This window comes from Melitaea cinxia, chromosome 12 (assembly GCF_905220565.1).
Source record: "Melitaea cinxia chromosome 12, ilMelCinx1.1, whole genome shotgun sequence".
Lineage (NCBI taxonomy): Eukaryota > Metazoa > Arthropoda > Insecta > Lepidoptera > Nymphalidae > Melitaea > Melitaea cinxia.
The window spans coordinates 13,537,403-13,555,437 of record NC_059405.1 but is presented as its reverse complement, the minus strand read 5'-3'; the positions used below and the strand labels follow the sequence as shown (position 1 = coordinate 13,555,437).

General features: G+C 32.5%; 1 protein-coding gene across 1 annotated transcript in view; it reads right to left on the bottom strand.

The window, feature by feature from the left end:
- Positions 1–12,650, bottom strand: part of LOC123658271 (serine proteinase stubble) — a gene marked incomplete at its 5' end in the record, with an annotated part of 63,953 nt that extends 51,303 nt beyond the window's left edge. Inside the window, one exon of the mRNA XM_045593708.1 lies at positions 12,533–12,650. Coding sequence (XP_045449664.1) covers positions 12,533–12,650 — 118 coding nt within the window. The remainder of the gene's footprint in view (positions 1–12,532) is intronic.
- Positions 12,651–18,035: the final 5,385 nt, after the last annotated feature.

Below are 18,035 nucleotides of genomic sequence, written 5' to 3'. Positions count from 1 at the left end.
CATAAGACTGAAATAAAAAAGTCGTTTTCACTTATATAATACATTGATAAGTTTTCATTCATTTTTTTTTTACATAGAGTTATAAAAATTGCTCATGTGAGAATAGAATTATTTGAATAAATTGTTTGATGGAGTTATAACATGTCAAAGAAACGTGTTTTTTTTATGGACAACCGTTAAGTTACCTTTTTTATTATATAAACATTGAATTCTAAGCTTGATAAACATAGTTCATATTAGAAAGAATTGCAAAATCTCTGATGTGTGTTCTATGAAAATATTTACGTAAACATTTAACTCATAGTAGCCTATCAGTAAAAGTGACCTTATTCCTATGTGTGTCACTGCGATAAGGTGTATTACGAAACTCAACTGCAAAAACACTAACTATGAAACGAAAACGATCATTAAGCTCAGAAAAACGTGAAGGTTTTCTTATTTTTATAAGTCTAAACTTACACTAATATTTTAAAAATGGTACACACTGAACGAATATTAAAATTTTATGTAATTATTGTAATATGTACGATTTTATTTTTGTGTTACCCACACATTAGGAATTCTAAACATTTTTGAATATCATATCAAAAATTGACCGCTCCAGCGGGATACGAACCCGCGTCTCCGACTGACCGTGTCGGCGCTCTAGCCAATTAAGCTATGGAACGATGTACCCGCTCGAGCGAAATTTTTGATATGATGATTTTTATTTTCGGTTTAAGAGAACCGTGGCGCCGTCTATAGTGAGTTCTTTACAGAGACCCGTAACTATTCAAAGTTTCATATTACAATGAAAATCTTTGACAGGAGACGACACCATGCTTATTTTTAATATGTACGATTTTATTTTTGTGTTACCCACACATTAGGAATTCTAAACATTTTTGATATGATATTCAAAAATGTTTTTTAATTATTGTAATTTTCAAAACACCTATTTAAATACTTTTCTATATTATTATATCAATAACCGTATACTGAATAATCTCGACGACCGCTCTGGCGTGTGCAATGATGCGAGTGCCGTGTCGGCGGCGCCTAAAGACCGCCGGTCGCGGATTCGATTCCCGCTGGAGGTAGATATTTGTGTTTATACAATTATTTATTTCAGGTCTGGTTGTTACTCCTTGTGGTTCTCCCTACTGTGCCTCGGAGAGCACGTTAAGCTGTCGGTCCGGTTGTTATCATGAACACCTGATAGCGATCGTTACTCATAGTAGGCAGTATATCCGCCAAATTGCAGTAGAGCAGCGTGGTGGATTAAGCTTTGATATTTCTTCTACATAGAGAAAGAGGCCTATACCCAGCAGTGAGATATTACAAGCTAAAGCGCGACAACATACAACAATAATTACTACGAAGTCTTCATTGAACTGTTCTGTAAGTAGTAAATACATATCAATCTAAGCATGTGATTGTGTGCGTCTAATTTATATAAACAATATACACATGTCCATTTGTGAGCCACAACTCATAATAAAGTGCATTATAATATACATGTGCATGGTGAATATAGCTACATCTAATATGCGTATTTATATTTCAGTTAAATTAACTAGTAAAAAAAATATAATTTTAAATTACATTTTATTTTTATTGACTTTCCACGTACAGTATAAACATTTATAATTATGGCGAGTACAAATGTTTGTCTATTCGTCAATATGCATGTTGTGTAATTTGTAATTTCACGCACACATTGATATGTGTCCAGATCCTTAAAACAAATGTCAAACATTTTTACATTAATAGTTGAAACGACTCATATACATATTTACAAGGATGATAAAAAATGAATCACGGATTTATTTTATTTGTTATAAAAAAAAGGGAACCACTTGATACACAAAATTTTACACATCGTAAAAAGTACGTTATTTCGCATTTTATTAAACATTAAAAATACGTTCATATTTGTTCGGGCATGATCGTAAATTTAGGAGCGGCGAAAATAAAAACGAGGAACCGTAAAAACTTCGACGAGATATTTTTTTTTTTCGTTTCGAAAAATGAAAATTGAAAGAACGAGTTTTAAACTTTTTTAATCTGTATCATCTAGAAAGTTCTTGTTGTTTTCTTTTTTCTGTTCTTTGTTTAAGGGATTTTACAGCTGTAATGTTCCTACTCATAATATGAGTCGTAAATGTCATATCCGAATAATATACTACAATAATACTATTACTACTACTATTTAAATAAATAAATAAATACTATTAATCATTGTTTATTACGTTCTTACTATTTTTGTGTTTTAGTTAAAATGGCAGATTTTCTACTATAATTATATACCTTTATTGAATCCATTCCACTCAACTTATAAAATACATATAATTATATCATAAGTATGGAATGCTGGATTGAACACAAAGTAAGGTCTGTTTTCCTCTTTATCTGTTTGTAATTATTCGAATCTTAAATGGTATGTCAATAATTATGATGAATAGCTTATAAGTCTGATCATAGCTTTGGCTTTAAAATATAGTACTCATAGAAATGAAGCAATAACAAACGTGAAAAAGTATCAAGCGCATTGAAAATTCTTAATAAATCTACGTAAAACGTGTAGTAGACAAATAAATCAGCGCTCTTAGTCGCCCTACATTAGGGCCAAGTCGTGGAAGCTCTTAAAACCTCACCTCACCGTAATTTCAAAGAAAGTGAAATCTATAACTTTCTTGATATTCTGATACATTCAGACACATAAAGATTAATAAATTCACTTTCGTGACCCTCTAAGGGCATAGACAGTGTTAAAAAGTAAAAGTTCCACATAATTGTTTCCACTTCAGGGCAATGACTTATAGTCGTAATTATTATAATAGCTTGTTACACAGCGAAAGTGTTTTCTAAGATTTTCATAGAAATTGTTTTTTATGTGTAGTGAGATATCTTTTATTTGACTGTTTTATGTTTCACATCCGTTCCACTTTAATATTAAGCAATTAGTTTCCGAAATAAAGATAAATAAGTGGTAAAATGAGATAAAAAACCGAATCGTTTTAGTTTAATCTTAAAAACTAAAGAGCGTTGCTTTCACCTGTTTTGAGTTATAGTGCTTGACAAATTGTTTTATATAAGTAGTATAATTTAACCTGAACTCTTAAAAAGCAGGTTTTATATCAACATATATATTAGTCAATCACAATTTAAACAAAACGTTCAGAACGGACTTTTTTCCTTTTTCCCATATGTCATACGCTCCATAGCTCATACGCATCATAAGATTATATATATCATATAAGTATAGATACATTAACATCTTAGAGAAAAAAAACATACCGCAATATTTCTAACTTCCCTAATCCCATGTTGCGTAGGGGATAATCATCGTGACAGCCATTAGTCATTCTGGGACGAAGGTCCCTACATGAATCATGAGCAGTCCCGTATAACTAACGTTGATTCCATAGTTGGATTATATTTTCACATTTTCTTAGATATTGCATGAATCATGAAATCCTGGAGTTAGAATTCTTTGTGGTAATTATGCTCTGTCTTGTACAATTATAACAAAGATTAGCAAAGCGATGATGACTATGAGGCATCTTTTGTCACTATCTGTGTTACCTTTTATGTAATTACTAATTAAAATATTTTCATTAATCTTACGTTTTAAAACATATCTATTTAAATCGTTTACCTATTATTTTTTTTGACACTTTATTATTTATAATACATACTTTAAATAACAATATGTATATGTACGGCACTAAAGAATTTAGCCACCCCCTCTCTTCCCGTGGGTGTCGTAAGAGGCGACTAAGGGATAACAAGGTTTCACAACCACCTTGGAACTTAAGAAACCGACCGATGGCGGGATAACCATCCAACTGCTGGCTTTGAAATACACAGGCCGAAGACGGGCAGCAGCGTCTTCGGTGCGACAAAGCCAGTACTGCGGTCACCAACCCGCCTGCCCAGCGTGGTGACTATGGGCAAAACACATGAGTTTACGCCATTTTTGGCACGAACTTGTGGAGGCCTGTGTCCAGCAGTGGACTGTATAGGCTGTAATGATGATATGTACAACATTACGTCACAAACCAAGCATTGTGCTCTCTTACCGTAACTGGTAGTAACTGAAAATCATTCGATCTTTCCTAGGATTGATCTTTTAGTACTGAATTACATACCTTTTTGCGATTCTGCAGCACACATACACTGTATTTGAGTGTGATAATATCGATGCCATTAAGATGTTTTATTTCTTGCTTTTGTTTTTATTTTTATTTTGTTAATTGTGTGTGGAATGTGAAATTGTAAATAAAGTTTTTATCTATCTATCCATCTTTAACTCTAAAGTTTTTTCTCCTCAGAACAAATATAATTATAAATACCATCAAAATTATCAAAGACTGGTTACCTATTTTTTATTAACGCTTTTTAACGAATATAAACTGAAATAACTTCAAAAGTATCGACGGCACACACATATATTCCATACAAACAAAAGCTAATATTTTGTTAACTAAATAAATAACAGTACCAAATAAACATTTACCAATATATGAAGTAATAAAATACTACACCACATTACAACAATTACACAAGAGAAAAAAAAAGATGGAAAAGGAAATTATGTGAAAAATATATTTGACTGGTTAATTCATATCCTAATGCTTTAAATGGTAAGTCGTCAGCAACAGTTGATCTAAGGATTAAATTCAATCTCCGAGTGTAAAAAGGCCATCAAATACGTTAAGGGTTTCTGAGCCGCAACCAGACATAAACAAGAGTATAATCCGATTTACGGGCGAGCCCGGATAATATTGGCGTATTTACTTATATACGACCGTGTGAAGAGCTGACAAGGATACTTTCATTTTGATGACAGGTTTCGTAAGCCTTTTCGAAGTTCGAAATTTTGACTTTACGATCGCACATTTATTTGTTCATACCGGATTTTCATTTACCTTTTAAATAAGAGAATATTTATACATTAACCACAGAATACGTGAATTAAGCTCCATATTTTTATTCATAGCAGAAAAGTAAGTCCTAGTCACACCGTGGAACATTTTGTGTGGTCAAAATACTAAATACTCTAAGACCAAATATTACTTTAACACACAGTTGATCCACAACAATCAAACACTCTGTACAAGTATGTATATACATACATAATCTACACTAATATTAAAAAGACGTAAGACTTGATTTTTAATTTTAATGTGTCAGATAAATTAAAAAATTATTGGAGCGATTTTGAAAATTGGAATACTTTTTACCAGTAGAATGCTGCGTCATTTTAGAGTTACGTGTATTTTGATGGAATAAATAGCTAAAATTGTGTCATCCACGCGGACGATGCAAGAATATGTTTTAAATTGTTATGTTTGAATTTATCAAAAATATAAATTGCTAATTATTATGTAGCTATTTATGTGCATTTCACTTTATTATGATCTATGAGAGTCGATGATTCGAAAATGAATTCATACATTGCAATTGGTAATAATAGATACAAACACAAATGTTATCTATTATTTTACTTATTTTCCAAATAATGTTGATTGGTCGTTATGACACAAAATATAGTAAATTATCAGATTTCATACTTCTGAAATAACTTTACACATTTAGATAAAAAAAAGCATTTATGTAAAAATTATATTAGTTGATATATCTATTAATATTATCATTTAAATGTGAAACTGAACCTTTATCAATAAAAAACACTTAAAGTTATTAGTATTCGTTCCCATTTGTATTGAATACTATACGAGTCGGCACTTAATAAAACGTAAATTCTATTAAAAATAAGTGTAATGTTATCAAACGCTAGCTTTTTATAATTTAATCCATTTATTAGACTACATTTTTATATACATAGTTAATACGCACCATAACATATTTTAATCAAATAACTCATTCAAAATATACCTATTTTTTCATTTACTCATTCATTTATATTAATTTTCATTCATTCGATTTAAATAAAAAATTTCAAGAGCGTCAAAATATCACAAATAATTTGGCCAATGTCAGTTGAATGGAGAAGACACGAACGAGATTAATCAGTGCAGTCGAGATTACAAATTCAAGTAAAATTTAAAGACCGTATAAATAGTTGGTATTTCATAAATCTTTCTTGTAATTTTACGCTAAGTTATAACTATTGACCGTTATATATTAGTCAGTTATTATTATGTCCGTAATTGAAGTAGGGCACAGTAGGAAATCTCTTGCTCAAAATCTGGGGCAATCTGACTGGGGAAGTACCTCGACCTCACAGAAGATCACAGCTAAATAATACGGCTTTCAAGCAGTATTGTGTTTCTGTAGTGAGTAAGGTGACAAGAGCTCCTGGAGGATCGGGATAGGATAGGCAACGCGCTTGCAATGCTTCTGGTGTTACGCGCGTCTATAGGCTACGGTAATAGCTTACCATCAGGTGAACCGTACGCTTGTTTGCCGACGTAGTTATATAAAAAAAATATGTAATTTGAATATATACTTATTTTTATAATGAAACTATTTACAACTCTTAAAACTTCTAATAAAAGACTTTTTTCAAATTTCATTTTTTTTTTCTAATAGACACAAATTAGCTATATACAATGTCAGTTGTTATCTATGTAAATTTACTTTATAAGCCTATAAAAAACAAACGCGGGCTATCTACTAACTAGCCGGTGTGTGTGACGGTATGTCACATCTCGCACGCCGATCACGTCAGATCTCAGTTCACTTTCGTTTTGAATAATTTCGTCGATCTTTCAACGCTCAACCGACCGTAAGTTGTCGTAGCTATACTTTCGCTCATATGTGTATGTATGGAGACAGTACAGACTGTATTGGAAGTGCTATTGTGTATGTTGATAGCTGTATCGGTGAACTTATTGTCGCTTTTTTTTCATGATTGTATTGATTTATTTTTTATGCAAACTTTGTCCTAATGTTAACGGACACAAAAAAGATATCCAATTCGTTGCAGTAATATAGTAATACAGCTTAATGTTTGTTTTTTTATTTATTTTAGATTAATCATCTATTTACAAAATGATAGAGAAAATTTATAAAATTTTAGAATTAATCAGGCAATAAACAAAGAATAATAAAAAGGTGAATAAGAATAGTCATCGCTATAAAAATAAAAGTTGCGGGGTATGCTGTTATTTCTAAGAGAATGTTAAAAAGAGACCTGAAAAAATTTCAATATTCTTTAAGTTAATAATCAAAGTAAATTATAACTATTATAACATGCCATTAATTTTCAGATCCTTTCCCCTTCATTTAGAGACAGCTGAAGAGATTTTGAGAACAATTTAAATAAATAAAATCATCACAAAATTAGGCTAATAATGATATACATGATGCCATTTCTATGAATATATTTCCATATTTATGTACCATAAGATCTTATCAATGGAGAGTACTCAGGATCTTTGTTCAAGGTATCTTTTTGTTACGTCACATGTCACAGCTTTATGTACGTAACAAAGTGGATTTAATCAGCAGAGCTTTCAGAGACGGATGGTGAATTAATTTCCTTCTTATTTATTTGGGATTTCATTAATTTATCTTTTATAAAACAGTATACGCACGTATAAATAACGAATAAGTAATGTTGAACGTAATTGTTTTTATTTGATGTCTGTAAAAAATTATATAACTCATGTTTTTTGATTGCGGTAAAGTTATGTATACAGTTATGTAAACTAGTCTTTAATGATTTATGACTGTTTGTGTATTTGCATGTGTGTAGAAGTGCCTGCCGGTGTATGTATACATGTATGTATGTATGTGTGTGTGTGTGTGTGTGTGTGTGTGTATATATATGTACATTGTACATATTTAAGATTGAAAGCATTTCAAATATCTTATACTATAAAATTATCACTTTATCATTCAATGAATAAATTAATCGATCTAAGAGATCAGATCTATGTTTTCCTCCGTATATTTAAATCTATTTTACGAGTTTAAAGTTATTAAAGTTTTTGAGTTTATTTATAACTCTTTAATAAGCACTTAAGAAATTGAAAACTAGTGCCAGTGCTACTTATTAACGACGTTATTAAGGTGAAAAATAACATAAAACTTATTGTGTTTACAACAAATTATAATATTTTTAGAACCTACCCTCAAAGACAAATGACAGTGTATTGAGCATTTATTAGTGTAGTAAAATAACTGTGAGCATTTATTAGTGTAGTAAAACAACTGTGAGCCTTTGTCGCTGTGAAAGTTTAGCCATGAGTTCTTGTAGTGCGTGTAGCCAATTAATTAGCGTCACTGAAAGGTTGACATGTTCTCATTGCTCGCGCAACTATCACTATACATGCGTGAATTATAATAAAGAAAACTTCTCTAAAATAACAACGAGGGCGAAATCTTCCTGGAAGTGTCCTGAATGCAAGCAACCGCGCAGAAAGGGCGATAACAGTGAAACGCCAGTAAAGGAAGTTCTTGAAAATGTTTCGGAAATAGACCACGTTCCAAGTGCCTCATCATCATTTCACATTTTTGATGAACGTTTGGCTCAGTTTGAAGTTTCTATGTTTGCAAAAATAGACAAACTAATAGCTGATTCAATCGGTAAACGTTTTAAGGAGGATTTTGAAAGCTTACGTAAAGATATGAAATTAATTTCTGAGCTGACTAAATCAGTAGAATTTATGTCTTCCAAGTTTGATGAGATTAACAAAGAACTTTCAGAACTCCGGTCTGAAACAATTGGACTGCGAGCTGAAAATGCACACCTTCGTGAAAATGTCATCGAGCTTAACACTAAAATGTCTCTAATGGAACAACGTGCACGAGAAAGCAATATTGAAGTACATTGTATCCCTGAACATTCGAATGAGAACTTGGTTAATTCAATACTACAGCTCACTAAAGTGGTCGGGTGTCCTATTGAAGAGAGAGAGATATTAGCCTGTTCAAGGGTATCAAGAATCAACACAAAGTCTACTAGACCTAGATCAACTATTGTGAAACTAGCCTCACCAAGGGCTCGAGATAGTGTGCTTGCTGCTTATTACAAGTACAACAAACTTAATCCATCTAATAAGTTAAGTAGTTCTGATCTGGGTATTGGGGGTGACAAACAACCAATTTATCTTATGGAGCACCTGTCACCGAACAACCGTGCACTGCACGCCCAAGCTCGCATATTTAAAAAGGACAACCAGTACAAATACGTTTGGGTTCGTAATGGACGAGTAATGTTAAGGAAAGACGATTCGTCGGCAGCGGTGTGGGTAAAAAATACCGAAACTCTGAAAAACTTAATTAATAAGTAGTTTTAAATTCTTCTCTTTTCTCCGTAACTATTTCAATAGTATTTAGCTTTTTATAAGTAAAAATGTATAAATTTAATATTTATTACCAGAACTCGAGGAGTATACGTGGTAAGTTGGAGCAATTATATATAGCTAGCCTTAATTGTAGTTATGATTTAATTATTCTCAGTGAAACATGGCTGAATGATAATATTTTTGATGCCGAGATTTTAAACTCCAATTATGTAATATACCGAAGAGATCGATGTAATACTAATAGTGCTAAATCTGATGGTGGAGGAGTACTGATAGCTGTAAGAAAAGGACTCGAATGTTCTAGACTTTTATGTTATGAAAGTAACAACGAGGACTTATGGATAAAAATAACATCTCGTTCCGCTGACGATCGAATATCGAAGAGCTTATTTGTTTGCGCTGTATATTTGCCTCCACCTTTGTCTCTAGTTCGTCTGGAAAATCAATTGGATTGTATCAGTAATGCTATTTCTCAAATTGACAACTCTGATATATTGGTGGTTGGTGATTTTAATATTGGTCAAATTTCTTGGAACTTAATTCCTGATCAATTTGACTATACCTGTACTATACCCAATTGTGTGTCTACAAGTCTTACTCAGTGTTTTCTCGACTTTTTGGCCTTACATAACCTACAGCAGTTTAATGCTATTTTGAATGATGATAGTAAAATTTTAGACCTAATACTAAGTAATATGTCATGCGTGAAAACAGAACTCTCTCCTGTACCTTTGTCTAACGTGGATAAATTTCATCCCCCTTTAAATATTAGTATTGACTTTCCGATTTCACATTATTTAGAGAAAAAATACGTAACTAAGTATAATTTTTATAAAGCTAACTATATATCCATAAATAAAGAGATAGGCGACATACATTGGGAGGATACATTGGAGAACGCTGACACTGTCGACGAAATGGTTGTGATGTTTTACTCTATACTGAATGATATTATTAGCAAACATGTTCCAAAGGTACGAGCCAGCAGACGTGGACAGTATCCAATTTGGTACAATAAAAACTTAATAAATTTGTTGAAAGAAAAGGAAAAACTTCGCAAAAGGTACAAAAAGTATAAGAACCCTATTGACGGATACGAATTTTCATTGGCCAGGTCCAGATGTCATAATCAGATTAAAATATCGTATTCCATATATTTGGAAAATATTGAAAATTCTATTAATAATAATAACATTAAGGCATTTTGGTCCTTTATAACATCTAAACGTAAATCAAGGGGCCGAATACCATCCGAAATGCATTTAAATGGAACCACATATTCATCTCCCGTTTCTATTTGTGACGCTTTCGCTGATCAATTCTCACAGGTTTACAGAATCACAAGAGTGCCGTCTACCTTAAGTACTGCAAATTTACACACAGATATAAATAATCCGCATAACGCCCCTTGTCGTTGCATTTGTGATGTTACCATCAAACAAGATGCAATCGAAAAATTAATAAAAAAAATAAATAAAAATAAAAGCTCTGGCCCGGATCATATTCCGGCTATTTTTGTTGTAAACTGTGCGTCAAGTCTTTCCCGGCCCCTAAGCATTATTTTTAACAAATCCCTCTACAGTGGAATTTTTCCTTTAACATGGAAGAAAGCTAATGTCTCTCCAATCCCGAAAGGTGGGGATGCTAATAATATTCAAAACTACAGGCCTATTTCACTTTTACCCATTTTCGGTAAGTTGTTAGAGTCAGTTGTGTGTCCAATTTTAACCAATCATCTTAAACCTATATTAGTGTCGGAACAACATGGGTTTCGTGATAAAATGTCCACGATGACTAATCTCGCCACATACGTGACTGAAGTTACAGAAGCCATCGACAGAGGTGAACAAATTGATGCCATTTACGCTGATATTAGTAAGGCTTTTGATAGGGTAGACCATTCTTTACTTCTGAACAAATTAAGCCATGGGGGCATCCATGGAAACTTACTAAAATGGTTTTCATCATATCTGTCACCTAGGTTCCAAAAAGTTGTGGTTTGTGGCTATGAATCTAAGGAATTTGAAATAACATCTGGTGTTCCACAGGGCTCACATTTAGGTCCTATTCTTTTCTTGTTATTTATAAACGATTTGGCAAATGAAATTCGCCACTCAAATTTCTCTTTATTCGCGGATGATCTTAAAATTTTTAAAACGATTAAATGTGCATCTGACGCTGATTTGCTTCAAGAGGACTTGAGTCGTATTTCTGACTGGACATTAAATAATAAATTACCCCTTAATATTCAAAAGTGCAAGCATATTACATTCACTAAACAACGCAAACCTATTTTAACAAAATACCATGTCCAAAATGATTATTTAGACGTAGTCGATCAAATTCGGGATTTAGGAGTAATACTAGATAAAAAGTTATCCTTCACTGCTCACATTGATTCTATAGTCTCCAGGTCCTTTAAGATGCTAGGGTTTATATGGAGAAACTGTAAGAACTTTAAAAGTATATCTGCTCTAAAATGCACCTATAATGCCCTAGTTCGTTCCATCTTAGAATATTGTTCTAGTGTTTGGAACCCGCACTACCATTGTCATATTGGTCGAATTGAGTGTATACAGAAGAGATTTCTTTTCTACCTTGCGGTTCACCAAGGAAAAATAAGAGAACTGCATTCCTATGAGGATCGGTTAAAACACTTTAACATCACCACATTGGTCGATCGCCGTTAGATATCTGACCAAATCTTGTTGTACAAGATTTCTAGAGGCCTATTGGACTGTCCACGACTGTTGTCTCGGATTGGTTTTGTTGTTCCAAGGCGTAACTCTAGGATTGTTAACTTTAAGCCATTGTATGTCAAAGGATATAGAACCAACTTGGGCTTCAATAGCTTGTTGCCGAGAATCTGTCGGGATCATAACGTTTTTTATCAAAAAACAAAGATAGACATATTTCACAGTAGTTTTGGCGCATATAGAAAATTAGTCAAACATTTTAAAGCTCGTAACTTAACCTAAAAAATTATTCTCTAAACTTATCCTATAATTATTATTCTCTCGCTTTCATTATCTTGACTTAATGACTAAATGAGGAAGCTGTGTTTGCCTGTAATTGGATCTACATCCTAACATGACGATTTTTATATACTGTACTCTTAATACTATATTTGATGTATATCTGTTGGTAAACCATTAAATAAAATAAAATAAAATAAAATAAAATAAGAGCACATAGTAAAGTCGCTACAAGTGAACGATATGTGCACATATAGAGTGTAAAGGTCGAAAGTAGTGCATAGGAATGCTTACTGTAAAATAGCTCACCAGAGCCCGCCCGGGGCGCGGCGCGAGCGGGCGCGGACAGCGCTAGTAGCGCCAGCGCCCACCACCATGACATCACAACCACACCTGGTGACAAACAAGCAAACAATTAAAAAACTGTCCAAGAGCGTGTAAAAGTCAGGAAGATTTTTTTTAATAAACGCCCCTCAGTCATCGGCCCCTACTAAGATTTGCTTCTGTGTCGGAGGCCCGAAACACACGCAATACACAAGCACAAAGGGTCAGACCACGGCAAATATCAGTATTGTCAATACAAATGTATGCCACGTGCTAAGATCGAACCCGCGACCACCAGCGCAACAGCCACAAGTCAGTGCTGTGACCGCAGCGCTAATCGTTTACCGTCAGGCGTATCATCACTTATTTGCCTTAGCAGTATAAACAAAATTTAAAGTGGCGAAGTTCATCGCTTTGCATCTATGCACTATTCTATTTCACTTTAGTTCACTATGGGATTTCTTATCGTTGAGTCTCAACGTGACGTTTTATAAAATCTTTAATCTAAATCTACAATCTTTTTCCGTAAGAAGTTTGCCTAACGCAAAAAAAAACTTTCCCATGGAAATGATATTTAAGGTAGTTTCTTAAGTAGGCAAAGCATTAACATGACTCAGACGCACTGTGAAACGTAGCGTTCCATTATAAGGTATCTAAAAGTATTAAAGGTTATAAACCCTCAAAACAGCATAGCAAAATAGTAGCTACGTAATGTGGGACCACATACAACATTTTAGTCGTCGTATTACATAACATCTTAAAAAATAAAGCATAAAAAAACAATAATAAAAAAGCTGGGTTTCAGAATCCCGCCTCTTTTTACTCTACAAAAATGTAAAATTTCCACGCCGCTCGGAGAGACGTTAAAAATTTTTACGAAGAGGACGAAGGTCGTGAAACAATTTTTGTGCATACCATTTTTTCCTTTATTCAAAAAAAAATGATAAATGGATTTTTACTTCCTTTTTTTATTTTCGACCCTATTTTCAAGTACTGTTGATTGTGATTCATTTATTTACAACAAGACAAGACAATTTACTGTATGCGGAGATAAATACTTAGTACCTATACCCTTATCGTTTACGACAGGATCTACAGTAGCCGGAGCAAATTACTTACACGATAAACCGTCTGAATTATTACTATACATCTACAATTCGCGGTTAATTTATTTCAATTCAGATAAAATTACTCAACGAGGTTTAGAACTACATCGCAGACATTAAGTCTTCCTGCGTTTGAATCTTATCATAAAATGCCTGCTTTACTTTCATAATCCTGAAATAAAATTAATGGTTCTCGCCGACTTGTGGAAATTTACTCGAGACATCTGAATTATTTTTATAAAATTCAAATCCCGACTACAAATTTCTGATAATTTAAAATATACAATAATATTTTTTCTTTATTGACAGTTGTATTATTATTTACAGTTACAACTGCTTACAAAGAACTGCTGAGCAGATCATTTTATCTACCAATAAGAAGGCTTTATAATATCCTATAATAAGTAACACGTTATTCTATTTCCTTTCAAAGTTATTATATATTTAAAAAATGATTATATAGCTCTCCAAAGTTATTATATATTATTGACACATTTATGATTACAACTCTTCTATTATAAGTTGTAACCTAACCAGAATAGCTCAACAAAAACTTAATAAAAACCATATCAACTTTTCTATAATTCACTAGAATAGCCTTTATAAGTTTCACTGGACTTTTGAATGAATACCACGTGTGCGAATTAATTCTTCAGCTTTATAAATTGGTATCGATAAAAAGAGTGGTACACATAGTCATAGTTTTTATTTCAAAATATTATAGAAGTCAAAGACAATATTTTTAAGTATAAACGAATTCTGGGACACTAAATATCTATAACTATCATCTTTAGCACAGGAGTCCCATCGGAATCCACAAAAAAATATATATACTATAAGTTTTACTTAGTTGTAATTTTCTAATGTACGTAACAAGTGGACTGTGTCTCAAATAGAGTATTATTATTATTATAAAGAAATTGTTTTTTTTTTTTTTTAATCAAATTATGTTAAAAAAAAAGTATTACAGTCCATACTCGCCTACGAGCTACGGCAATATAAATCACGTATCGATTTATTTGTTAAAACAAATCGAAATCAAGATTTATCACTCATTCAGGTGTTCAAGATTTGTTGTCCCAGTTTTAAATACGGTTAGCTAGGATTCGATAATACAAACTAGAAAGCACTTGTTTACGTCGGAATGCTGCAGTTACTCTGATAAGGAACATATTTCGCATAAATGGGTCGCGAAAACTGGGTGAAAATATAATCAAAAATTTACTATTTACTTTATACCAGTTAGTTTAACAAAATCCTACATAGTTTGAGTGTTGTATATTCATTATATGTATATGTGCGTGTTTTTTTTTTTTTTTTTAATGTACTTGGCTATGATTAAACGCAAGAGAAATTGTGATCATTGACAACACTAGGTAAAGTTAATATGTCATTTCCTTTTTTCTTTAAAAAATAATAACTCACAGCTAGTAGTGTCTACAATTGATCGTGTCTGGATAATTATAGGTAACCAGAAAAGAACAAGTCAATAGGCCATAAAATATGACATTGAGTCCAACAATGGAACATTATAATCAATAAAAGCAAGAAAATTGTTTCGAAGTAAGTTAGTATTTATTTGAGTATACGAATGTACTTTATTTAACAGCGAGTAAAATGGATAATAATAATTGACTTTAAACGAAATAACAGTTTTAAAACAGAAGTAATCTACTAGTAAGCGTGTGACGTCAAAAGAAATTTTCTATTGCCAGCAGAAATAAGAGCGAAATTTTCCTTTGTGTCGGAGTTTGAAAACTGTATTTTCCTGTCGCTGTGATTGAAAATGACATTACAACAAAACGTTAGGAAATTGTATTGTTTCTCAAGTTAGCCTTTCGTGCAATATTTTATAACATTCTTTGTTAATAAATCTTAATGTTTTAATCGAATTTTAAATTATTAAATACTCGTTATAGAATTTTATGCAATTAAATTTACCCTATTAGTGTACCATGTGTGAATTTAATAAGGTTTTCAAAGCTATACTTTTTAACTATATATAGATATATAGATATATTCGTATAATGTAACTTATTATTTCTTATTATTACTTCTATGTTTGCAATGAAATTTAGATTGAAAGCTAAAGATAAATTCGGTAAAATAGTATTTTCAAAATTTTTACATAAACATGTCAAAAATTCAATCCACTTAATATTAATTAACATGTTACTTAATTCAAATATTTCATTTTATTTATTTAAGCTTCTAAATATTTTGTCACGAATGGTAAACACAGACCCCCGCCCTTATTATCAGCAGGTACAAACGAGTGAAACTTCGCCCACTCCAGAAAATTTCGCCTACTTCAATTGTTGAGAATTGCAGTTTATTACAAGACTTCTTTCAACTACGGCTTTTGTTCCTTCAAACTTTCAGAGATCTCCTTAATTGTTTTCTCGCTAAATGTTATTGTTAGTTATTTCTCGTAAACAATTTATTAAGATACTGTTACTCAGTAATATTATCAAGAGTTTCTTTTTTTATTTACAGCTGACCTGATGGCAAGCAATTACCGTAGCCTTTAGACACCTGCAACATCAGAAGCATCGCAAGCGTGTTGACGGCCCTACTCCCGATCCCTCCCAGGAGCTCTGGTCAATTTACTCACCACTGCTTGAAAGCAGTATTATTTAGCTGTGATCTTTTGTAAAGTCGAGGTCCCCCGTCGGGCTGCTCCTGAATTTGAGTAGGATATTTCCTGCTGTGCCTTACCTCAGTTCCTATTTTAGCCTTCACTTAATATAATTATATTTATGTTTTGGCATCATTCTATGTGAACATGGTTTATAATTCATACCACAGTTATAAGCAAATTTGTTTTTAAATTTTCAATGTCAATATGTTTAATGTAAGACTTTGAAAGATAAATTTTAAGTAATAAAGAAAAAAGTTAAAAAAATATAAAGTAAAACATAACTTATTAAAGATTTAATTTAAAACGTCTTCTTGGCATAGTAGGCATCAGCTTCAAACCTATCAGTAGGTAGCACATATAAATGATAATATTTTATTAGTAATACACAGGCCAAAGACGGGCAGCAGCGTCTTCGCTGCGACAAAGCCAGCCCTGCGGTCACCAACCCGTCTGCCCAGCGTAGTGACTATAGGCAACACACATGAGTTCACGCCATATTTGGCGCGAACTTGTGGAGGCCTATCCAGCAGTCGACTGCGATAGGCTGAAGTGATGTGATGATGAAAGGTAGTAAGTTGCATAAGACGACGTGTTTCAAATTAGATCCTTTAATTTAATCTTTATCAAATTAATTCTTTTTAGTTTTTGAATTCGGTTTTTAAACGTAGCTTTTCCTTTTTTTCGTATTTTATTATTTAATATTTTATTTTTTAAGTTTAGATTGTTTTGTAAACTACAGTAAGACTTTTCTAGATTAGATCAGGTAGACTACAGTAGGTTTGGTTGTTTACCCCAAAAAAAGCCGAACGAGAACGAAAATGTTCATAAAATAAAAACTACAGGGTCAAAGTAAATTAAATTTTTATAGCACTAAATGGAAACTATTTCGCATTAAAATAAAAAAGAATGGGATCAGAAATTGAAAAAAAAAACATATATGTAAACAAAGTATCTTGAAAATAACATCGTCTAAGTTAACAAAAATGCTCATAAAATGTAAACTACTCCGCGAATCTGAATTAAATTTTATGGAACCAAATGGCAACTATTGTGCGTCGAACAAAAAAAGAATCACGTAAACTGGATCAGAAATCTCGGCGTAATTGGTGTACATTCGTTTTACAAAATACCAACTGAATTGATAGCCTTCCTTTTTTTTAAAGTCGGTTAAAAAGGGTAAAAATGAAATGTGAAATTTAAATAAAGAAAGCGCCCCGCTGTCTCACAACTGGCTGTCATGTTAATGTACTATACGCGTTTTGCGTATTTTTTAACGCCGGCATAAAATTATTTATTTTAATCAGTTAAGGAAGGTTTAAAACATTTTTACAACAATAAAATTAAAAAACAAAAAAAAAACGGAGGAAGAAACTAACGAACCGAAATTTTTATATTTTCTTCTGCCGTTTATGTATATGTGTATATACCCGCATTGGAGCAGCGTGGTGGATTAAGCTCTGATCCTTCTCCTACATGGGGAAAGAGGCCTATGCCCAGTAGTGGGATATTACAGGCTGAAGCGTATATGTCTAATATGCACGCACACTTTTCTGTTCAGTTCAATACACAAATATAAATTTCAGATCTCGAGATTTTATAGCAGGAATCTAACCCACAACTCCCATGGAAAGCAGAGTCACTGGCAACTGCGCCAACGGACCAGTCAAGGTTATAAAACTCTTAAGCAGATTGATTGATTACCCCCATTCTCCTCTCTGTTAGTCTC